Below are 23,711 nucleotides of genomic sequence, written 5' to 3'. Positions count from 1 at the left end.
TGTTTCAAAACCAAAACAAGAACCAGATCCAAAATCAAACAACGTACACCGAGTTCAGTTTCCTACCGAGGGACTCAAATGAATGCCCCCTCCCCTCGCCAATTTACCAGTTACCTGATAGATAATCGCTGCGCGCCAACACGAGCAATCATGCCTGAAGACTACCCCCCGAAGAAGAAAACTCGTCGCCGCAACGCCATTAAACTTAACTCGAATCGAGACACGGACTGCTCTACTTCCTCTTCAGACGTCGAAGCTCCAAACTGCGATCTGGCTCTTCCGGCGCCAGCGCAGCAATTCCAATCGACTTTTCAATTCCATTATTACCCAACAGGTAGTCTCCAAAGTACTTCATTGCACTGAAGATCTCCTCACCAACAGGTATGATGTTGTCTTTGGGGAGCAAGAAGCCGTAGCTTCCGGTGTCCCTCAGCTTGATCTGGTAGCTGTAATGTGCGTGTAACTCGTGGTAGAACCAATCAATAGCTGAACCGCCGCCTGTCTCGATGCGTTTGACTCCTGGCTTGAAGCCACGACCTGCCACTGCTCCCTCACACGCCGATGTTACCGAGTATAACTCCCCATTGGACAAGCGGATCGCCTTGGCGAGTCCAGCTGCGAGCTCCTCCAGGTTCTCCACGTTGGGCGGGTCCACGTCGCAGGAGTAGGCAAAGGGAAATAGTACCTGCTGCGAGTACGAGTGCAGATCGATAAGACCAATGAACTCGGTTGTCTCCCGAGATGCATTCTTTGCCCACATAGCCAGCGCAGTAGCTTCGGTGGCTTGCCATGGTTCCTTGCCACCATAGCTTTCAGAGCAAGGGTCGTTCTCGGAAAAATCACCCCATTCGTAGCCGAAGGCGTGGTCGAGGTCAAAACCGCGGCACCATGACATGCCGGTTTGTTGCCGAGATTTACGCCATAATCGATCCGTTGTCCAGGTGTACTCGACGCCATCGGGATTGACCACTGGAATGAAGACAAAGTCGAAATGCTCCAACAGCTTGGTGATCATAGGCTCCCGGCCAAAGGCAGTGATGAACGACCATGCAACGTAGTTTGCCGTGGTCGTGGAAATCCACTCGCGCGCATGCATTCCTCCCGTGACGACGACAGTCTTTCTCTTGTCAGCACCCGGCGCTCGCGTTTTCATCCCGACTTTGAGTCCCAAGATGTCTCTGCCTTCGTACGATTGCCCGATGTTGATTACTTCGGTGATGGCCGGGAACATGGCCTCGGTTAATCGCATCCATTGGACGATTGTCTAGGTTAGGTCAGTTTAACAACCGCTTGGCTAGGAGTGAAGGAGTCCCTACGTCAAGCTTTTGGTAGTCCTGGAAGAAGTAGTTGTCGCTGCCGCTGTGCGCCAGCTTCAGGTTCGCCCGGCGATCATCAAATCGATGGATCTGAGCGGGGGTGTCGAGGACTGGATAAGTATCATACACTGCCGCAGCCAGATCTGCGATCAAGGTCGAATAACTTGTCTTTAAAGTCTCGGGCAGGAGGCTCAGCAAGGATCGAATATCGCGCTTGGGGATCCGCACGTCGACATATTCGCGGTTGAAGGTCCATATGTCGAGAAACGTCCGAGCTGCTGCGGCGGCGAAAGCAGTTTCTTCTTCAGCCGTTGTTAGATTGAAGCGCAAAACGACCTCGTTGACGTGATCATCGCGAAGGCTCGCTAGGGCATGGGAAGCACTGGCGGTTGCCTTTGCAGGATGGGGACCAAAGACAAACTCGACTACGCTGTTGCGCAGTCTCTTCAAGAGGGGGAACGTATCGGCTTTGTTCGGCGCGGTACACGATGTGTCGTGGTGAGGGTCTGGGTATGCGTTGAAGCAGGCGGCAGAGGTGACGGGGACAAGGAGGGCGATGCCGGCGAAGGACAAGACGGATTGGGGACGCATGTCGGAGGCGACGGCGATGGGAGTAAGAATGAGGATGCGGGCAGCCGAAGATGACAGGCGTCGACTACCCCCGATGGGTCGAAGACTCGATGAATATTGCGGTCGCAGACGGCTGATGGTGGAGTGTAACACAGCAACTAATCAAGAGTAATGTTGCGTAGGTGCGTCACGACAATATGTGCTTGGGGGGATGAACTGCAGTAAATTCGGGATGAGAGCAGCAGATAAGGAACCTGGCAGGGCAGCTTGGAGTTAAACGGCCGCCCCTGGGTCAGGTTCGGCATGCAAGGATACATAGCGCAGGCAGCCGCTTACCTGAGGCGCGGCATGAACCTTCTCGCTCCAGCCGACGGCCGTCCGCCCCTCCTTCTTCATCTTTACGATTCCCTATCATCGTCTGCTTGGCAATCATTTGTGCAACTGCAAGTATCTGTTCTTGCCGACGGAGGATGATGCTGAGAAGGGGGAGAGAGGATAAGACGGAGAGACGGAAGCTTCGACAAGAGTAACCATGGGCTTGATGTATGCCCGCCCTTTCCCTCCTAGGACCGTTCCCAGTTTGCTAGGCAGTTTGCCTGCCCAGGGCCATCTTCAACAGCTGTGGTATGGTACTCGACTCTGATGCGCCCTGCGGATTTTTGTATAGTTGCAGCCTGATGCAATGCGGACTGAGTTGCAACTACGCAGATAATATCTACCTCCTTACCAAGGTAGTTAGAGGCTGGAGGGGAACGTCAATGTATCGGCGAACCTTGGAAGTCAATGAAGAATGAGGCTGGACCAGCCTAGGCTGAACCGGGCTCCCGTCAATTGAAAGTCAAAACATGGGATCTCGTTCCATTCTCCACGAGTTCTAGCCCTCTTTCACTCTCCTCATTTGTTGTTCGCACTCTCAGCCCTCCCGAGCCCTGCGCTTTCATCTTACCCCGGCCCACCCACAGAGTTGCAATTCCAAGTTGGAGCGTCGAGGTGTCAACAGGCGTGACCCTGCCCAACATACCGTGCGTATCCTTTATGTTCTTTCCAGTACTCTGTACGGAACATAGTTCAGTCTACCTGCTTATGTAAATACTGCATGCGTAGGGCGGCCTGAAGCCCACCAAGTCCAGGGGCCGCTACTGCAACCTCAGCCTAGGACCAGCCCACCCTTGGCGGCGAACCAGAAAGCGGATGCCCTGTGCCATGCATGCTTTGGTTGGCTCTGTATCCGTACTTTTCATGCGCTTGCCGACACTGCTCAGTGCTAGGCTATGATGTTCAGTTCGTTACCCAGGACGGTGAGAGAGGGAGAGAAGAATATCATAAGCAGTAGCAAGAGCATACATAGGTAGTACATTCACTAATGTCTGTTGCGTCGCGTGGCTTCTTCCTAGATTTTATGTTCTCGTCTCAATTAACCCCCTATATTTTTCAAGACTGAGACACCATCACGACGACAGCGCCATCAGCTGGTCTGTGTGATTTACGTGGGCATGCGCGCGCGGTTTTCATTTCATCTATTTCTATTCTTACACCTCTAATACTTAACGTTTGTATCCAACTTCATCCGGACATCTTCCATTCTTCCTTCCTTCTTTCGGTCTACGCTCACCTCTTTCTGGCCTCGAACCCCTTTTCCTACGAGTGTCACCCTCACTCACCCTCGCTCACATCATTGTGTCTGTCTGTCTGTCTGTCTGCCTGCCTTGCCTGCCTGCCTGCCTGCTTGTCCGTCTCTCTGTCTCGGGGGCTTTTCCCTTCTTCTCCACGTCCCCTTCTCCTCTTGTTCCTCTGTCTCCACATCTTTTTATCCTTGGTCTCCAGTCCGATCTCCCTTCGAGCTCACGTCCTCCCTAAGCTGAGGTCCATGGTACACACGCACCCTGCCTTCGCCTGGTCTGGCCTGGCCTGGCCTTATTACGCATCCAATACTATTGCTACTGGGACCCCTCCCCCCTCCATCGTAGGATGCCCGGTCGTCCTGTCTTTTGCGTTGCACTGCGTCTAGCCCAACACCCTTACCTCACCGGACCTCACCCTACCTTATCTTAACTGACCTCGCCTACCAAATCCGACCTCAACTTGACCCTGCTTACCTTACTCTGCTTCCTCCCAAATCCTCTTTTTCGTGTCGGCCTTTCCCCTTCAATTCTCCTGGCCAATGTGTCTCGTCGCCTTGCCCTACCACCTCACGCTGTGCTGATGGCCTAGTTTCCGGACCGGACGGCATCGCACAGCACACCCAACTCTGACCGTCGTCGTCATCCTCCCACTTCAACTTTCCATCCCTGGCAAACCATGAACCATCGCCGCCATGCCTTTTCTACGCCGTCGCGGCAACGTCGTCAGCGAGACCGACATGAGGCGCCATACCATTATTGATACCGAATCGGTGCCCCAGCTACCGCAGCTTCCCCAGCACTTTCCTTCTCCGCAACCTCAATCCCAACAGCAGCAGCAGCAACCACCCCGACCTCAATCGCAGCAGCACCAGAAGCAGCCATTCATCATCCAGCCGCAAGAAGCACAGCAATTGCAACCGCTGTTGCCACCATTGCAGGGACAGCAGCAAGAGAAAGAGCAGGGGCAGCATGGGGAGGAACCGCGACCCTCTGTGTCTGCCTCGACTCAGGAATCTCGGTCCACACTTTTGGCTGTGCCTGCGCAATCCGAAGGCGACGGCGACGAGCCTGGCCAGCAAACCCCTAACGGCTCAGGTGACCGACCAAATACCCCTCCCGTTCAGGAAGAGACGCCGAAGCATCGTCGTTTCTCTATGTTGAGATTTCGCAATGCCTCCGACTCGCAGCTGTCCCTCAGGGCCAAGCAACAGGCCGAAAAGCCCCCCCCTGTGCCTCGCCGTACGTTCCCTTTGAATCACACTTATCAGCCAACCCCCGCGCGCCATGCCAAGGTTGTCTTGCTAACGAACAACATCAGCGCCCGAAATCATTACAACTGCTCCGACTGTCGATTTTCAGGTTCCCCAAAAGAAGCAATCTCGCATGCGACTCGCCGACCGATTTCGACGCTCCGGTGAAATGCCAAGGAATAGTGAAGATGGAGGCGCCCGGGCCTTGACGTGGATGTCATCGCGAAGAAAGACGGGATTGGAAGACCTAGCCTCGGCGAATCGGCCAACCCTTGTGACTTTCGAAGAACCCAGTCGTCCGTCGTCATCGAGGGCGCCGACCAACGGAGAACGTCATGATGTCCCCAATCTATCGCTCCCTGCAAACCGAGCTTCAGAATCATCGCGGTCCGACGCAAGCTCGGGAGAACACCTGTACACTACAAACACGAAGGATCATTCGTCACCGGTGCACTCAGGCTCCAGCTTCTTCCGTATGCCTCGGAGGAAACCCAAGGCTACAGCTCCAATGTTCGACTTGTCACATTTGCCGCAACGAGGAAAGCCTCCGAATGGGAACAATAACGTTGCGACATCGTCTTCATCGCTCGGCACGTCTCAGCCGAATGCTGTATCTACTTCTCGAGAAAATACACCGCGTCCCCAACAAGGATCGCGTCCCCAGTCGAGTCACAGCGCGCGCGCCGATTCATTAGCATCGTCCACACACGAACATTTAGCCAGGCCGAACGCTTCGCCCGCCACCGCTCTATTCAGGCCGGGGTCAATCCATTCGGGGCAGTCCTCGCCGACTCGCACACGCTTGCAGCGGCGGGGTAGATCGTCGACCATGAGCTCTTTGGGAAGGGAGTCGACAGATGGCCATCTTGACCCGGGAACTGGTCGAACATCGACATCGGTTGGTCGCAAGAGCTTCGGCGACCTATTCGGTCTCAACCGATTGCGTCAAAATTCGGATCTTGGTCAGGGCCGACAAGGCAGCCTGACACCAGCTACTCCTGGCTCCAACACATCGAAGAACAACTCGTTGCAGATTGCGCGCGAACCGATCGCTCTGCCCGAGAAGCTCGAAGACGAAACGCCGGTTAAATATCTTGGTCGTATCGAGGAAATACTCAGTCGCGGAGTCATTGCCAGCGCGTTATCTAAGGGAAGCGATTCGTTCTCGATAGCGGTCCTCCGCAGCTACATGCGCCGCTTCAGCTTCTTTGAATACCCCATGGACATGGCTATCCGAAAGCTGCTCATGGAGGCTGAGCTACCCAAGGAAACACAGCAAATAGACAGATGCCTTCAGGCGTTTGCGAACCGTTACCACGAATGCAATCCCGGGATCTATGCCTCTCCGGACCAAGCGTATTTTGTCGCCTTTTCTCTCCTCATTTTACATACCGATGTTTTCAACAAGAACAACAAGCACAAGATGCAGCAACCTGACTACTTGAAAAATACCCAGGGAGAGGGCGTCTCAGACTCAATTCTGAGGTGCTTTTACGACAACATTACATATACCCCTTTCATTCATGTCGAGGACGATCTAGACCTCAGCAGCGATCGACTTTTGGCAAACAGAGCCAAGCGGAAGACGCTATTTCCAGGAGGCACGCCGGAGACAACCGTCAGACGGTCAGCCCGTGAGCCTCTTGATCCCTATACTCTTATAATAGATGGCAAGCTGGATATCTTGCGTCCGAGTCTCAAGGATGTGATGGAACTCGAAGATCACTACAACTACTTGGGGACGGCAAAGGATCTCAATGTCAAAGAGCTTCAGAGAACGTTCTTTAGAACCGGTGTCTTGCAAATAGTGTCGGCTAGGTCACGGCCAGATGCGTTCCGCGACGACAAGGGCTCCACCAATCCGGCCGAGGCGGCTCAAGGCGTTGTTGATATCAAGATCACGAAAGTCGGCCTCTTGTGGCGTAAGGATGCCAAAAAGAAGAAAACGAGGTCGCCGTGGCAGGAATGGGGGGCTATTCTGACCGGCGCTCAACTCTATTTCTTCCGCAACACTACATGGATCAAGAACCTGATGCACCAGTACGAGACTCATGTCAAACAGGGATTCGATGGGGAGCCGATTACGTTCAAGCCACCACTCCCGGAATTCAAGCCTGACGGGTATTTGCCGACAAAAGATGCGGTTGCGCTCGTTGACGTCACCTACAAGAAGCATAAGAACGCCTTTAAGTATTCTCAACCCAGCGGCTACGTCGAAGAGGTTCTCCTGGCCGACAACGAGGAGGAAATGAACGATTGGCTTGCCAAGCTCAATTATGCAGCCGCGTTTACAACATCGGGCGTTCGAATGAGGGGCGTTGTGGGCGGTAACTACGAGGGCCAGAGCCGGCGTGGCATAAGGAGGCTCGGCAGTTCAGCCTCCGCACAAGTTATCCAGACCCCCACCGGCGACGTCAGCATCGTACGCGGGAAGATTGACCATAAGGAGGCCGAGTCAATCCAGGCGCAACGACGACACACAATGATGGATGCAGTTGCCAAAGCCGACGAGGAGATCGCACTCAAAGAGCAGGAACTCGAGGTGCACTTGAGGAACGCGCGGCATTTGCAAATACTGTCGCCCATCCAAGCCAAAACCCGAGATCAGATCCTTTCAGCCGCGGCCCATATGGATGTCAAAATCAAATGGATCCGCATGGGCATCTGGAAATCGAGGTGTCACCGGGATGTTTTGTTGAAAGATTTGGCCGAGGAACAGGGTCCGCAGGGCCTGGCGCCCTCCAAGATGCAAAATGGGCACGAGTTCAACGAGGCATCTCCGTCTCGGGAGAAACCTTCCAATCTTGAAGCTGGCTCGGCGAGCAGCGTCGCGCGAAGACGTCGGCGATCATCTGCTGCCGTTTCTACCATTCAGGGATCTTCCAAGGCTCCCCAGGCAGAGCCTGAATCACCGGTCACCGAGGCCTACCAAACACCGCCGACAAGTGCAACGTTTAGTCCGCACAAGCATCAAAATTCTTGGGATTCTAAAGTCTCCAGGTCAATGGAATATTTGCAACGTAAGAGACCTGGCTCTGGCTCCAGTCATTCTTCTATCGAACCGACTTTCTACAGCCCGAAACAGCATTCGACGCCGCAAAAGGATATGGACGTTGAGCAATCTGCAACTGATCACCACCATGATGACGTCGACGCGAACGAACGGGTGCTCCTGGAGCAGGCCGGCCTTCTCGACTCGGGTTCTCGCGGTAGGATTCAGCCAGAAAGAAAGCGGACTGGGTCACTGTCCGAAGCCGGAGACGCTTCCGAATCGCGAGATGCCCCCGGCTCAATCGATAAGCAAGACAAAATGAAGATCCGACGCAGCTTGCAACGCACGCTGAGGGAAAGTGCTGGCCATCTCTCGCATCACCGCAGTAGGAAGGGCAAAGAAATACTCTCTGGTGGTGGATCGGACGACATGGGCCGTGAAGACGTGCTTACGAGAGGCTCCGGAAGTTTTGTGGTACATGGGAAGAAAGCATCAGTCATCAACTTCGGCTCCGAGCTTCAGCAACTCACTCCGGAAGAACGTATGAAGCAGCGAAAGCAAGATCAACGTGACGAGCCTGCATCCCCCGCTAGCCTTGACGAAGACTTCCACGATGCTCTGAACAGCTCCTTGGTTCCCACCGAGCGACGAGAATCGGCTGCTAGTGCAAGTACCGCCACGGCTAGAAGCTTTCGCGAGCTTCACCGCAAATACTCCTCGGCGCACGCATCCAAGGGGCCGGTGTTTGGCGGTCGTCTATCGGTACCTTCTGATGGCGAAAGCGAAGCAGCAGTCAGCTTCTCGGATGGGAGGCGGACACCACTTCCTCCAATCGAGAACGAGTCTGGAGATGAAGAAAACCAGGTCGCTGTCGGTAGCCTGAGGTCCGGAACGGGCCCGCAGTTCATCGTCAGCCCGCAGCCTATACCTGCGTCGCTGGCAAACCCGGTGGCAACCCCCTCCGAGCCAACGACTCCGCTAGAACCCCAAAAGGGGGATGAGAATGTCCAGGGGGCTGAGATGCAACGACTTCCCAGCCCATCCATACAAGCAGTCAAAGCCTAGGTGATCAAGATGTGCCGCGCTCCAAGTCCGCACCTGTAGTCTGTAGGGGAGCGACATTAAACGGTGGGTTAGATGGAGTAGAAGCATGAACACCACATCGTCCGGATTTGAATGCAGAGCGAGTTTTAAAGAGGAATGGGAGAGCAAACATGGACAGATCATTACTACACCATCAGCGTGTGCGTATGGGGACTTTCATCTCCCTGTCACACTTTGACTACATCTTGTTTTACTGTTGAGAGCATTCGCACCAAAATGGAAGTGTGGTCGATTTATAATGGCGGATGTGTGTACATATATTTGTGGAATCATGGCTAAGCGGGGAAAAGGACACTGGACTGTGGGCATAGCATTGTGGTGGCGACCAGGGCCAACTGAAAGAGAGGTCGAACGACCTGGTCGATTCACGGCCAGCGGTGCAGTCATGAGTGCACAGCGGTCCATACTTGGTTTTTCAGCGAGACCTTTTGTACAATACCCTCACCTCCTCGTGTGCTCGGTACCCAGCAAGATTCTTGACATGAGAGGCGTGGCCGAGTGACTTGTATCTTTGGCATCTTGCATACCACCAAGTGTAGCCGATCGCGTCTACGAATAGGGAAATGGAGGCGAGTGAGTAGAGACTGATGTCTGGCCATTGCACCCCTTCATTTCTTGCCCTTCTTCTTCTTCTTGGACGACGAGGTTGGTGCCTTTTCGACCTTGACAGATCCCGCGCCGCCCGCCAGCTCCAACGTCTCCTCCTCCTTGACAAAGCCGCCCTGCGTGGCTTCGTTGGCCTTCTTCTTGCCCTTCTTGCCCTTAGGCCGGTACGAGGATCTGTCACGCAGGGGAAGCCACCTCTCGGGGTCCATTTTCTTGCCCTCGACGTAGTCCTTGGGCAGCTTTCTTCTCCGCTTTTTCTTGTTGATCGTCTCAGTCGGCTGCGCATCAAGGCGGCGCTTCTTGGACTCGCTGGCCGCCTTCGAGTGGGTAACAACGCCGTCGCCGATGAGCTTGTCAACGTCAACGCCGACGAGGAGGTCGTCGACAGGGGGCAGGTCCTTGAGGTACGGCGTGACCTTGGCTCTGTCTGAGGTGGCGAAGGACGCTACAAGGCCGGCGGCGGCGACATGGTTCGCACTGGGTTTCTGGCAGAGCTTTTCGAAGGCGGCACCGGCGGCCGTAAGGTCATTGGGATCCGATGACTTGAGAAGCTCGGAGCCGGCGCCAAGCAAAAGCGAATCGACATGACGGCCGTCTCGCTTCTCCCAGAAGGATGAGGCATTTGCTAATTCGGACCGAATACTGCTGTGACGGCCCTGTTGCCTGTAGAGAGAGACGGCCAAGGCAACCAACCCAGGAGAGAAGCGTACTTCTGACGTGCCCTGCTTCTCCAGGTTCTGCAGGAAGGATTCAAGAACCGATAGGGCGGCGCCGGTGTTATTTGCTATAAGGTAGAGTTGGACTATGGTGAGCAGGAGGCCGACATCCGTCGGACGCCTCTCGACCAAAGGAAGAACGCCCTTGAAATCGACCGTCTTGGAATGACGCAGGGCGTAAGCTGTTGCATTGATGGCTGAGAGGCTGTTGGTGTCAACAGATACAGTGGGCGCGGCATCGTCAAGTGATCGGGATGTGTTCTTGTAGACACCGTCGAACTTTTGAGAATGCAGACCAAGGATGTACTCGTTCCGCTTCAGCTGGCTGTCTTGGTACCTGAACAGTTTGGCCTGCTTGCTCAGCACCGCTGCCGCGTCGACTTTGCGTTGGGCCAAGTAGGCGTTCTCAGCATCCGTCGCGAGAGCCGACTTGTTGTTCAGCGCAATCAACCTGGACTCAGCGTCCCATTCACTGCATCGACGATTAGCAACCTTCTACCCTAATCACTGGCGTAAGGGCTGCTTACTCGGAGATGGACAGACGCTCCTGGATTTCGAGGGCCTCGCCGGCCTTCCCTAACCTCGAGTAGACGTAAACCTGCTGGACCATGATGGGAATCATCTCGGCGCTCTTGTCGTCATCTGACAGCTCTTCGGATTCTTCGCAGAGACGCAGAGCCCTTTGGAGAAGGTTTGACGCCTTGGACAGCTCGCCGCGCGCGATTGTACCGCAAGCAATGTTGTACGCGAGTTCGAAAGTGTCGGCGTCCTCAGCAGTAGGTATAGGTGTGTCATCGCCGTCGAGGTTGGCGGAGGACTTCCATTCCAACTGAGCTGCGGACGCCAGCTGGTTGATTTTCAGGTCGCTTGCCTCATCCTGGGGGTCTTCCAGGAGATTGGTATAGGCTTCGAGCGCATCCTTGAAATTCTCGGCTCGATAGGCAACCTGAGCTACGAGGTGACGATAACTCCGCTGGGGCCTGGAATTGGCGAGCTCGTGGGCGTCTTGCAGCTTCCCCGTCTTGTATAGAGCGTAAGCCTTCTCCAACAAGGCGGCGTCCTCAAGCTTGCTGCCGCCGTCGGCGATGGCGCGTAGGGCGTCGTCGAAACGATCGAGCTTGAGGAGGGCGACGACTCGGGTCTGTTGAGCGACAAGGTCCGTGGAGGAAGCCTTCAAAGTGGCGTTGGCGGCTTTGAGGACTTCTTCGTGGTCTTCGATGGAGGCCGCGCGCAGCAGGGCGCTGAGGTTAGCGGCAGGATCCGAAGGCATCGCAAGGTGAGGGGAGGGGCGGAGAGAGGCGTGTGGCGATGGTCTCAGCGGGACCGATACTGCATGTTACGTCGGTCAAACGCAGTAGCGATAGGAAGTGGTCAGTATTTCCACGACGAGCGACAAACTGCGGAGGAATTGAGGGATCTCGGTTGGTGTTGCTCGTGTGTCTGGTGTCGCTGGTCTTGACTAATCTCGACCAAAAAAACAGAAACACAACAACGTCTGGTGAAGACACGCTGCAGCCTAGGTCAGGGCGATGTGGATGGTGGGGCAAGGCCTGTGATGTTCAGCACTGGTCGGCTCAGGTCCTCAACTTGTAGCCCCTCACCCAGATCAGGTGATTCGATACTCTGGGGCTACTTAAAACTGCGGTGCCCTGATTAGATCAAAGATGTTCAGCTGCGGAAATCGCATTTTAGCAGTAAGTAGCAGTCTAGGCCTTTTCGATATTGTTTTGTGGCATCGTCGTGACTTGTCGACTTCAGCAACATGTTCCAGCCGTGATTCCATAATCGTATTTCCGGCTTTGAGGCCGCCAAAACTTCGAAGATTTCGCATCCCAGCACGCCATCTATTCAATGGTAGTTCGCCAGCGAGCAGCCCGTCCTCGTGTAAATATACCCCAAAACCCCCTCCGCTTCACCTCGGGTTGGTGATATGGTCTCAACGGGTACGTTGGCTGCACAGTAAACTCATCATTTGCTCCCCAGTTCTCCGGCTTCCGCGGACGCAGCTTCTTTGGCATTATCTCTCCTATTTTAGTGCTCCCTGAAGATATTGTCGTCATTGACATGTGTTTGTCCGTGTCCATTCGCTGGATGCGAGCGGGAGTGCCCATATTGACGCGAGCTGCTTTCTGTCGTTCTTCGTTTTTCTCTCCCCCTCGTGGAAATTCAGTGTCGGAAGTTTCTTTGTTCTTGCGTTTGTCCAAGGAATTTGTTCTCTTACGCTGCTTGCTTGTCGCCCTTGACCCTGATAAGGTTGATTCCCGGGATGAGACGCCGAGTCGTCGGGAGAGGTCATCGATGGTCTTGACAGCGTCGACTCGTGACGAATTAGACAACAACTGAAGTGACCGGTAGTCGATCCCGGGTGCCTGACCTCTCATCGGACGAACCAGCCGTGCAATGGCCGATGCCAGACGCTTGATAACCTTTTCCAATGAAGACCGGGCTGCGGCTGCAATCCCGTTTTAGCACCAGGATGATCGACTCCGTGAATGGGAAATACACACCATCGCCCTTTTGGAGATTATTACCCGTTGCAGCCAGTCGCAAAGAGTATGCACTTCGAACTTTGTACTGGTCGGAACGGATGTTTTTTCGAAGCTGTCGGGTGTGTTTGCTCCCTTTCAAGCCCTTCAGGCGTGACAAGCAAATGGAGTATGTCTCCAGGAGCGAGTCGACCGTGTCGCCGAACCCGGCCATATCAGATAAATGGCTCAGCACGCTGGACCTTTCCGTTAAATAAGGTTCACACAATGGACAAATATGGTGGAGCTTTTACATGACAACGCCCCGGGACGAACGAGCCCATCTTTGAGTCTTTTTTTTCTCGCCCTTCTTGATGAGAAGGGCTAGAAATTGGAGCCAGTCAAACCAAGGACAGACGATGACAGGAGCTGACACATTTTGGTTGGTTGTGCAACCGCCGGACCCCTCATCCTGTCGGCATAAACAGCCGACCTGTCATTTGCCTGCCTTTTCCTCGTCATCCAAAGTGTAGCCCTAGGGGGATATTTGATCAAGACTATTATAGAGGTAAAACAGTGGTAACAGAAAACCGATGATGATAAGGGTAGCAGCATGAATGTGTGGCTGTTCTACGAGGGCATAGGTCTAGGCCATCCGCATCTCCTTACAACACACGGATAGTATTCACCCAGGCGAGTCCACTCATCAAGCCAAACAAGGGAATTTTGCAACTTTGCAATGGCAACCTTGCAAAAACAAGCGTGCGCGTCCGCTGGAAGGCATGGGAAGGAGAAAAGTATTATGTCTGCTGGTATAGCCAGCTTATCAGGCGCCGCATGGGGGTGCCATTTATAGTGCACAGAATGGAATCCTGCCACTGGCTGCGAGACTCGTCTCGGACAGATGGTGCAACTGATCGGCTCGACCAAGGACGAGAAGATGAATTGGACGAGCCTAGCTCATCGGCAAGGCGCGGGATGCGATCAGTAGATCCGGCGCTGCTGAGCATCCATAGCAACTACGAAACGAAGGTGCTAGACCGCCGCAGCATGGCGCGCCACAAGACGACACGCAGCTTTGGAATGTCGCCATACATCCAGGTTGCGGTCGTGTGCCTGAACCACATGCTAATTGTCGAGAACAGGAACCGGCACCTGGCAGCTGACATGAGCCTGTTTCGGTTAACGAGGAAGAAAAGAAGATGGCCACGATCAGCGGTGAGTCAACCGAGCATGTCGGATTGGCACCCGCAGAGTGGTATTGATAAGACAGGCAAAGCAGCGGCAGGGGTCTGTCGTTCGTGGTGTACGGGCCACTGAGAACTTGGACAGTCGAGTCGATATGACCAGTGTGGACATCAGATAGCGTTTCCGTGAGGGAACTTGTAGCCATTCAGAGCGCTGGGCCAATGGAATGCTCGGGGGTCCTCGCCGAGTCCTGCGAAAGCCTCCGACGTCGGTGGAACATCCGTCCTCGAAGATGACAATTTGGCAGATTGCCTGGGTCGTGCGAGTGTTTGAGCATTGCATTTCTAGACCGAGAGGGTTGCAGGACGGTGGGATGGTGCCAGCGTCGCAATAAACGTGTCTTATTGTCCTATTGTCTAGGCGTCGCTGTCCCTAGGTTGGCCCCTACCAAAGGGGACCATCCCATAGGTTCGGCCTCGTCTCTGTCCAGTCTGTAGTGGACTCGCAGCATGTCTACGGACAGAAAGATGATTAGCGGCAGTGTATGCCCGAATCCGTCAAGATCAGGAGTGCGGAGGGTGTTGTTGTTTAGGGACAGCAAAAGTGAATGGCGATGTGGTGTTGGCGGTTAATGGGAACAGCTCTGTGATCATGTCGCCCATTCCTAAGCACCGATCAACAGCCCTTAGTGCAAACCGATCGAGGCAGAGGATACCTACCACCACACTTGTTGAAGGCGACGGGTTGATGTGCCTCGACATGTTTATATCCAGCCTAAAAACAGAGAACCAAGTGGGTCTGTAGGGAGCGTTGGACCACAGCCCGCTAGATGCCTTCCTGCGGCAAGACGGCTGAACGGCTGATTTCTGAGCCTCAGGTATCTAAGTAGTAACGGTTGAGGTACCATTTAATCACGTCATACGTGTCTGGAGCTGAGCTGTTGATACTTACACTGTGTATGTAACTATGTCTTATTCCTGTTGCGTACCTGTACTTAGCCTTCCAACCCCAAGAGCGGCCGCCTTGGCTAGGTTCCCTACTGCCTGGGGCGGTACCTCGATTGGGCTCCCCCTGCCCGCCAACGCCCGCAAACCGCAAGAGGTGACGAAGCGACGAAGGGGATGGGGCAATGAGATTACACGTGTAAGTGAGGTAAGTGCTCTTTGAGAACCGATGTCCCTTGATGCATACCTTGGTAAAGCGCTTACAGTGCGACAGGGCAACCAATGAGACACAAATTTTGGTAGCTGTCGAGATGCAAGAAGGTTGCGTCTTATCTGGCCGGTCCCCCCACATCCACCACTCACAGACAGCGGCCCCACCGGCCATCCAACGGGCGCAAAGGTGGGTGGGCTGCAACAACGTCGTGAACGGGCGATATCTTCTTGCGTTGCCTTGCGGGTGCCCGTCCGGCCAATGTCAACTTGCCGATAGTTGACCATGGTCCCAAACCCGAGCACGACATCCTCCTGCGGGCGCTGTGGAAGGTCAAGTCTGCCGAGTAAAACAAAGGCGTTCAGAAGACCAGGTACTATGAACCATGAGCAAGAAGCCATTTCTTGCACAATACCACAGTACCTTGACCTGTTCGATTGTGTCGTCAGCGGGCTCGCAATCTGTCCAGGTCAATACCGCCCTCCCCAATTGAGTACGATGTGCATCGTACCGCCCACTAATCAAGGCACGGTGGTTTGTTGAGCTGATTGATAACTGTCATGTAAGGCATGGCATGCCACGCTGACAAGCGGTACCTTTTCGCACTATGATGTGCACAAGATATCCATGCTAATCATGATGAAGTCGGCGGTATCTTCCTGGGGGCGGGGACAGTGCGAGGTGAAGGAACCCCCAAATTTCTTAAAGTGTCCCTGCAAATAGAGGCGCGCCCCTACCTTTCCTCAATCCCGCACGAACCCCACTTTCCCGCCTGCCGCTTCCCGCTTTCCCGTAAGATGTCGGGTTGTAAAATTGAACAAAGAGACCAACGCCCCTCTCGTTTCTTCAAGCGTAGAGACACCGTCCAGAAAGCGTCCGTGAGGTCCATCTTAGGTAATTTCGGTTGCATTACACACTAAGTATCCGTACCTTATTCATGCATTCAGACTACATACAGACTACCTACCTTACATCCAATGATCCAATTCCCTCATTTTCCCGGGACGGATCCGGCCCTTTACAACCCCCCTCCCTTTCCTTCCTCATATTCATGTGCCTTTGCTTCGTTTATTGTTGATCCCCTCTTTAGTTGGCCATTTCCCCTCCCCTTCTCATGCTACGTCGTTATCCTACGCCCCCTGGCACAGAACAACAAATCTTGACAACCCGCACACCCGAGGGGGAAACCCCTCCCACACCCTGCCGTTCCAAATACGACACCAGGCGCGTTTTATTTTATTGTTATCACTCCTGGATCCGCTTGTTCCACCCTCCTCACACTCGCCTGCGATCTCACCTTCGCCCGCACGCAACCTGTCTCATCGCCTTCCATGCGTCACAATCGCCGCCGCCTTGTCGACAACGCCAGGACCCTGCCAACACTATCCTCCCTATCCACAAACCCACATACCCATTGAATAGTCCCTGCAGCCCCTCAACCTTCGTCACTCGCTGTGTCCTGGCAGACCCGTCCGCATCCCACTGCCACGCTCAAGCTCCGTTATCCCGTGCTCCTCTTTAATGTGAGCGAAGAGATATACAGATCCCGAACCCAGCCTCGGATCTTGCACGTTCCTGACTCTGAATTGGTTCTCGTCTCTCTCTCTCTCTCTCTCTCTCTCTCTCTCCCAGTTATCGAATCCCGCATAGTCTTCGTCCAGACTTACATCTCCTGGTCCCTGGTCACGGGCCCGGTTCTCGTCTCCTACTGCGTGGTATCTAAAGGAGCCGCCCCCGCCAACCTACACATCGATCGTCTCCTCCCGTTGATCCTTGGACGCCCAGCTTACCAACTTTGTACCATCTGGCTCTTGTAATTACCGGTTTCGGCATATCTGAGTCCCCTGTCGCCGGCCTCTAGCAACCACTCTGTGCATCGTCCATGGACCGACTACTCATCTGTACTGCACCCAACTCCCAATCTCGCGCTCGACCCTCTCTGATCTGTGCTCAACGCTGTCTACAACAACCCGTACAATCGAGGAAACCCGAGTTTCGTCCTGGTCCTGCGGTGTTAGCAGCCGCCCATATCGAACCAAAGTCTTCTTAGAGCAAAGGATACAGGTGGCCCTGATGTCGGCGACTCCTTCTCCCTCTCCGTTGCAAGGCCCCATCAGCCGCATCGACGAGGAGAGTTTGCCCCAAGGCCACTGCCGCTACATCTTATTGGTTCCCGGCATTAAGGGCCAGCGATGTGCTTGCGTACACTTCTCCCTCAACCGCTCAACACCCGGGGCAAGTTGTGACTGTGGACACATGGCCTGCTATCACGTCAAAACCCCGGAACCATCTTCCACTCGACAAGAAGTCGAGTTATTGAAGCAGCGTCTTCAGGCCCTCGAGGAACAGTTGGACCAGCAGAGACAGGGCGGCCTTGGAACCATCGTCGCTAGGGTGAGCGAACTGGAGGAGTTTGTCGACAAGAGTCGGGAGGAAATAGGCCAGGAAATCAAAAGCTCCTATCGCAACATCAGCAGGGCCTGGCAGTCCATCGAGCAGCTGAGTCGGCGAACCTCTAAGTTACAAGAAGGCCTACGCTCCCAGTTGGATCATCTGGACAGTGTAGAGGGCGGGTTGAAGATTATCAGCAATCGACAGATGGAGCTCTTCGACGCCGACGAGAGCATAGAGGAGAGACTGGAACAGTTGGAGTCTGATCATGATCTATTGTTCAGTCGAGGTAGCCAGCACCTGGACGTCGAAGCTGAGATCAAACCAATGCGTACCGGTGTCCTGAGGGTCTCTTACTCGCGCCCTCCGACTGAGTCACATTTCCGGACCGAAGCTCGAAGCCGTTGGGACGGTGTGCATCCCGCACCCCATGCTTCTCCAGCCGTCAGCCCCACTGAATCAAACGGCAGTTCCAATAGTTGTGGCGCCTGGACGGTACACATTTCATTGCTTCCGACGGCCTCTCAGCCTTTTCCATTTGAGAGGGACACCAATGCCTATAAACGCTGCCTCTCACGTGGCCTTCACCGGACGGTTGTAGTTGGCGGGTCCGACGGTACTTCCTTCGTTGAGGCTGTTACCAGATCCTTCGACGGCCTCCTCGAAGGGAGACCATGGATGCCACTGCAGGCGAGGCTTTGCGACGCAGAAAGGCTCCAGGGACTTCCCATGCTACGGCCGCTAGACCCCGGGCTCGTCGACGAGGAGTACGATCTCGACTTTTTGCGAAAGCACTGTGGCGTTTGCGAGCCCAGTGGCAAGATTGAGTCGCTGTACATCGCCATGCGTCTTGACAAGTTTTCGTGGCACTTTCTCCGAAGCTCTCCCAAGTTTATTGATGGCCTTGAGAATTGCTGGGTACACGATCCGCTTCTGGACCCAAGTAACCAAGCCGACGATGACCACGATCGGCCTTCGGCTGGTGACATTGTTCCATGTCTTCCAAACCTCAAACGCCCTGCATCTGAGATGTCGCAAACGACCTATTTAGCGCGCTCGACGACGACAACCGGTGAAATAGATGATCAGCGGTGCAAGAATCGGAGAACAACTTGCTTGCCAACGTTAGTTGAGCCGCGTAGACGCCTAGAGACCGTGTAAGACTTCGGGTATGGTGTCTTTTTTTTCTCTCTTCCTTTCTTGTATGTATTTTTCTTCTGTTCATCGGCGAAACCTGATTTGCCGCACCTTTTATAGACGTACGGTCGGCAGGGATTGAAACTCTGCTTCCAGTCAAGGCGGAGATGAACGACGTACAGATGTGCCGGGTTTTTATGGTACTTTTCATGCGGCACGCAAAACTTCATGCGATTAGGTGGACGGGATATGATTAGTTAAGACGCTGATTCAAAGGCGAGGAACCAGGCTGGATGGGACATGATAGAAGTGAAACCCGCGGGCCTGCTATTTTAGAGGGCTTTATACCCATTTGAACCACTTTGGTCTAAAACGAATTATTTGCATACCGTATTTTTTGGTTAAGGAAGTTCACGAATAGAGAAGTGAGGGCCGAGGCCGTTATTCAATTGGAAGAGCCCGGAGCCCGGAGCCGGACTCTAAGAAGCCTGAAGCACAAATAGTGTCCCAAAACAGCAAGGCGTACCCGTCCACCAGCCTTCAGCCTCCTTCTCCACAGCCACTTAGCGCCCGAAGCACTGTCTGCCATCCCGTTCCGATGATTAACCACGCTCCGTCGCAACCTACGACAAACACGACAAATACCTGTGCAACGAACCCAACATAGGTTCGTCTCTTTCCTCAAACTAAGCGCCTTCCAGGCCGAAATACAGGAAAGATCGCTCCCGAACCCTCCTGCTTTTCTAAGAAGCTCAGGAAGCCACCACTTATCTACACATTGACCAACCTCGCCATACCATCGTCACTATTACATCTCACGACCTTCTTGGGCCCACCATGGATTGGGACATGGATATGGACGATGTCGCCGAAGGGTTTGCTCCTCCGACCACCGTAATTGCCGACAGCACAGTACGCGATGGCTCCCTGCATCTCCCGCAATTGTCCTTGTCCGTGCTAACTTTGGGTGGCAACAGAATACCGGAGGATCGATTGCGATACCCCTTGCCACGACCGAGCGCGACCTGGAAAGCTCAACTTTGGTACCCAACAAGGTTCATATCCGAGGATTGGAGACGTTGACGACGGACGATATCAAGGCATACGTGAGGGACCGTTATGCCCCCATAAATAGGATCGAATGGATCGACGACGAGTCTGCGAACTTGGTCTTCGGATCTGAGTCCTCGGCACAGGACGCTCTGAAAGCCTTGAGCGCCGTTGATATCGCCGATGTGACTCAATTGCCCATCAACGAGACGGTCCCTGCTAAAGCCGTCGCTTCCAAGCCAGAGGCAAACCTGCAAATCCGATTTGCCGTTATTTCCGACAAGAAGGCACCCGGCGCGGCGCAGAGAAGCAGATTCTATCTTTTCCACCCCGAATTCGATCCGGAAGAAAGAATGCGACGCGAAGGAAGCAGGAACAGTTACCGCGACCGCAGTGGCGATGATCGCTACCGCCGTAACGGCCACGGAAGAAGTCAGCGAGGCCGCGAACCGAGTGTGGAGATATTTCACGCGAGCATGTACGACGATGAAGATACTTCAGCGAACCGCGAGTCCAGATACACTCAACCGCGGAGGAGGTCGTCATCCAGGGGCTCTAGCTCGCGCAGGGATCAGTCCCATACACATCGCAACCAGGAGAAGGAGCTCTTTCCAAATCGAGGATCGGGAGCGGGCAGGGGCCGAAGAAACCGCTCGGCGTCACCGATACGAGATGTCGACGGTGACGCGGCGATGGACGTGGAGGCAGCACGGGTGTTGAGACCCAGCAACCGAGAAAGGGCATCTGGTATCAAGGAGCGTCTGGCCAAGGACAACACGGCGAAGGAGCTATTCCCCGCTAAGGACTCATCTGCCGGCAAGACGCATATGGACCGGGTCATGGATGGTGCGGACGAGACCACGCAGCTGATGCAACGCAACCTATCAGTGGCCAGCAACGACAGGGGCGCTAAGAAGGACTTGTTTGACATTCGAGGCAGAGCCGAGAAACGTGGTGCCGACACTGGCTTCGCCATTAAGGGCGCAGCAGGTGCAAGTGTCAAGGAGCTGTTCCCGGATCGCTTTGGAGGTGGTAACACGGGAAAGGAACTCTTTGCCGACAAGTTGGTGGGCCGTGGACGCAGACGACAGAAGGCTGAAGATTTATTCTCTTAGCATTTCAAAGCAAGACTGCTCTGGGAAACATGCTGCTAACAAAAATGGTATTTCTTCCACGGCGATTTAAGGAAAGAAATAGACTGCAATGATCCATCCATATGATGCCGTAGATACCCGGAGAATCAAGTGCAGGGTAACTTGGCAAAGGAATTCCAAACCCCATCAAGTACCGGAGACCCAGGTTTCAATGGATTATACCAAGTATCTGTGAAAACAACATATCGATATCTCGTTTTCGGCGGAGGGTTTACACATAGTGATGTGGCTTCCGTCGCAGGTCGACAGGGTCGGTGATGCTTGATGGCACTGCAATTGCAAGTCCCTTTGTCTACGGCGAGTTTGCAAAGGAGTATATTCATGGGAGCAAGTGCGGCATGGGTGACATTGAAGGCTCTTAAGAAAACAGGGCACCTTCCCTTGGTCGAGATTATGGTGAGGCGGGGGAAGGAAGGGGCGGCAACACGAGCTCCAGAGAACAATCCGTACCTGCCGTTTCTACGCGTCAAGCCCCAGCCGAGGCAATACTTCCTTCTCAACCCGTCTTGAGATGATGTCCTCCGTCTCCATCACCTTCATCGCCATCTCACCTCATTCACTCAAGCTCCTCCACAAATCATACTAACTACGAACTATCCTCGGCTCCACGCGCCTTTCTTTGACGTTGGACTCATTAGATACAGCTAACAAGTTCTGTGCCACCAAGTCCCGACATCATCACGACATCGGCATTTTGCCCAACAACTCCTCTATATCTATATTGTTCATGCGCTCTCATTTTCTTACGCCGTCCTGGACATGGACTAACCCAACCTGGCCCAGGAATAAAGCTTCATCCCCATGACAGTCACCGAGTGACTTGTGGAGAGACATGGCCGACATCTTTAGACCGTTGCCTCCACAGCGAAGGGGGTCAGAAATCAATCCGGTACAAACTAGCGATGAGGATTCACTGGCGCATCTCGATGCTCCTCCCTCCAAACTGCGACAGCGGAGAGCCATTCCACGCATTGCGAGCCTCGATATTCTCAGTGCTGCCAAAATGGGAGGAAGCACCTGCCCCAGTATCAGATCCGTCGGCTCGCATTCATCTTGTCATCAGCTGTCGCCCTCCCCGGTGGAACCAACTGAGGTTGTCTGGTACCAGGACCGAGACCAAACGGAGGCTCCAATGTCTCTGGATCAGATGGTCGACGCCTTGCATTACATTATGATGACCAAGTCAGTTCTCGACCCAGTACCCAGAGAATACAACTCGTACATTTTGCATTTGCTGGAGGGCTATTGGAGCGTCCAGGTGCAACTCAAGAAAACAGAACAAACTCTCAAAGAGGAGTTGGAAACCAGTCAACGCAGCATCGATGAATTTACCAAGATGTCCGATGAATGGCAGGAGAAGGAGGCTGCCTTCCGAGCTGAGATCAAGCGCATGGAATTGGTACTCGCAAAAGTCGCCCCTGAGGGCGTCGGTGCCGTTGTCCTGGCTAGGTCTGAAAGCGTCGTGGACAGAAGCGCCACATCCTCAAGGATGTTCAAGGCCAAAATTGAGAAAGCCAGATGCAGTCCTGAAAAAGGTGAGTCTCAATTACAAGCAGATCAAATCTGAATGCGTTCAGCCACTGACCGACGGATAATACCTGGCAGATGGGTACAATCACGATAAGTCTGCCAGCATGGATACTTCACGTGTCACGGTGGGCTCTGAAACCCTACGACAGACCCATCGAACGTTCTGTAAGCAGGTCTACTCGGGTTCTTGTTAACTCCGGGCGCAAACTAACAGAACAGTGTCGATGCAACCGAATCTGGACGACAATGCGGATGTCGAACTGAGTCAGGAGCTGAGAAAGGTTCAACGAAGACGGCATCGGACCATCAAACATGCCAGAAAGAACATGCCCCTGGATCCAGCAGCCATAGTTCGGGCCCTGGACACAAGCTCTTCAGAGGAGGATAACAGGCTGAATCCGTCGCAGAGGGCAAACAACTTACCTGCCAGAACGCAGGCAGCCCAACTGTCTCGTGCGGCGCCACGTATGCAGGATACCGGAGCATCGTGTGCCTCTCAATTGGCCACCAACACACCGGAGTATGGCAGTTTGAGGCAGCCACCTGGTTCCGTGTATCGACGAACGCTTGGCGTCAACACAGCAGGAAATGAAGCTATTGCTGCAGCGAAGGCGGCTGATGAGCGGTCGTCTGTTGCTCGCCCGAATATCATAACCTCGGCAATCGGTAAACTCCCGGAACAACCTGCCCAGAGAGCTTCCCAAACTCACCAACATAAAAGAGAGTTTTCATTCGAGGCCGGAAAGGACGGCATTCAGCTACAATCGTTTGGGAATGTGTCTGGCACCGCAAAGGAACGGAGTACCTACGGATGCCACATCGAGCCATCGGTCGTCAGACAGACACCTTCACCGGAGAGTAGGAATCTTTCATTGTCGAGCAGAACACATGCATCAGCGCAGCAGCGCCAGATGCCTCATGGCGATACCCAGGCCGGACCTCCCAGCTCGGAGCGGAGGCATCTCAGCACCTACATGGCAGAGAACGTGAGCGAAGAGGTCGACGGACTTGGCAGTAAATCCAGCGTTCGCAGTCAAGATTGCAGTTCGCGTACAGGAAGTATATACCGCGGATATTCCAACGGTGCTAATGACCTCCCTGATGATTAGTTTGGGGATCGCGGCAGGCCCGTAGAGCGGCGAGCTACAGGGACTAGCCACTCACGGACAGCGGCATACGAGGCACTGAGGTGGGCAGACAACGAAGGGCAGGAAAACGACGAGTCTGGATTGTAATCTCCACTGTCTTGTAGAAGTGATTATACCCCAGGCTTTTGCAAAGGAAGGACGACCTTAGCAGATGTACTAGTTAATGAGGACAGCAGCTTGCATGGTCAAGAAGACCACCTGGTTGTTCCTCTTTCAGTTTGCTTTTCGCCGCTTTTAGGTTTCGCCCTCTCTGCCGAGTTTGTTTATGTCTCTCACTGAATCCTAGCCTCTCTTACTAGCCATTACATCACGTCGTT

The 23,711-nt window shown here is 54.0% G+C and overlaps 8 protein-coding genes across 8 annotated transcripts; 4 read left to right on the top strand and 4 right to left on the bottom strand.

Moving 5' to 3' along the window:
• Window positions 1–232: 232 nt before the first annotated feature.
• CH63R_12960 (Zinc carboxypeptidase) lies at window positions 233–1,907 on the bottom strand (the record flags this gene model as incomplete). The annotated part of the gene is made up of 2 exons (XM_018307934.1): window positions 233–1,264; window positions 1,317–1,907. 2 exons carry the CDS (start codon window positions 1,905–1,907, stop codon window positions 233–235), a joined length of 1,623 nt encoding a protein of 540 aa, XP_018152351.1.
• Window positions 1,908–5,587: 3,680 nt separating this feature from the next.
• CH63R_12959 (Sec7 domain-containing protein) lies at window positions 5,588–8,815 on the top strand (the record flags this gene model as incomplete). Its single annotated transcript, XM_018307933.1, has 1 exon — window positions 5,588–8,815. The coding sequence occupies one exon, from the start codon at window positions 5,588–5,590 to the stop codon at window positions 8,813–8,815; it is 3,228 nt and encodes a 1,075-aa protein (XP_018152350.1).
• Window positions 8,816–9,462: 647 nt separating this feature from the next.
• CH63R_12958 (Signal recognition particle subunit SRP72) lies at window positions 9,463–11,446 on the bottom strand (the record flags this gene model as incomplete). Its single annotated transcript, XM_018307932.1, has 2 exons — window positions 9,463–10,648; window positions 10,704–11,446. 2 exons carry the CDS (start codon window positions 11,444–11,446, stop codon window positions 9,463–9,465), a joined length of 1,929 nt encoding a protein of 642 aa, XP_018152349.1.
• Window positions 11,447–12,020: 574 nt separating this feature from the next.
• CH63R_12957 (uncharacterized protein) lies at window positions 12,021–12,876 on the bottom strand (the record flags this gene model as incomplete). The annotated part of the gene is made up of 2 exons (XM_018307931.1): window positions 12,021–12,628; window positions 12,684–12,876. 2 exons carry the CDS (start codon window positions 12,874–12,876, stop codon window positions 12,021–12,023), a joined length of 801 nt encoding a protein of 266 aa, XP_018152348.1.
• A 1,516-nt stretch (window positions 12,877–14,392) lies between these two features.
• Window positions 14,393–15,125, bottom strand: CH63R_12956 (uncharacterized protein; the record flags this gene model as incomplete). Its single annotated transcript, XM_018307930.1, has 2 exons — window positions 14,393–14,710; window positions 14,781–15,125. 2 exons carry the CDS (start codon window positions 15,123–15,125, stop codon window positions 14,393–14,395), a joined length of 663 nt encoding a protein of 220 aa, XP_018152347.1.
• Window positions 15,126–17,057: 1,932 nt separating this feature from the next.
• Window positions 17,058–18,536, top strand: CH63R_12955 (uncharacterized protein; the record flags this gene model as incomplete). The annotated part of the gene is made up of 1 exon (XM_018307929.1): window positions 17,058–18,536. The coding sequence occupies one exon, from the start codon at window positions 17,058–17,060 to the stop codon at window positions 18,534–18,536; it is 1,479 nt and encodes a 492-aa protein (XP_018152346.1).
• Window positions 18,537–19,349: 813 nt separating this feature from the next.
• On the top strand, window positions 19,350–20,677 carry CH63R_12954 (uncharacterized protein; the record flags this gene model as incomplete). Its single annotated transcript, XM_018307928.1, has 2 exons — window positions 19,350–19,424; window positions 19,490–20,677. The coding sequence occupies 2 exons, from the start codon at window positions 19,350–19,352 to the stop codon at window positions 20,675–20,677; spliced, it is 1,263 nt and encodes a 420-aa protein (XP_018152345.1).
• Window positions 20,678–21,848: 1,171 nt separating this feature from the next.
• CH63R_12953 (uncharacterized protein) lies at window positions 21,849–23,355 on the top strand (the record flags this gene model as incomplete). Its single annotated transcript, XM_018307927.1, has 2 exons — window positions 21,849–22,251; window positions 22,466–23,355. 2 exons carry the CDS (start codon window positions 21,849–21,851, stop codon window positions 23,353–23,355), a joined length of 1,293 nt encoding a protein of 430 aa, XP_018152344.1.
• Between the last annotated feature and the right edge of the window lie 356 nt (window positions 23,356–23,711).

This window comes from Colletotrichum higginsianum, chromosome 9 (assembly GCF_001672515.1).
Source record: "Colletotrichum higginsianum IMI 349063 chromosome 9, whole genome shotgun sequence".
NCBI lineage: Eukaryota > Fungi > Ascomycota > Sordariomycetes > Glomerellales > Glomerellaceae > Colletotrichum > Colletotrichum higginsianum.
This window is presented reverse-complemented; position numbering and strand designations above follow the sequence as displayed.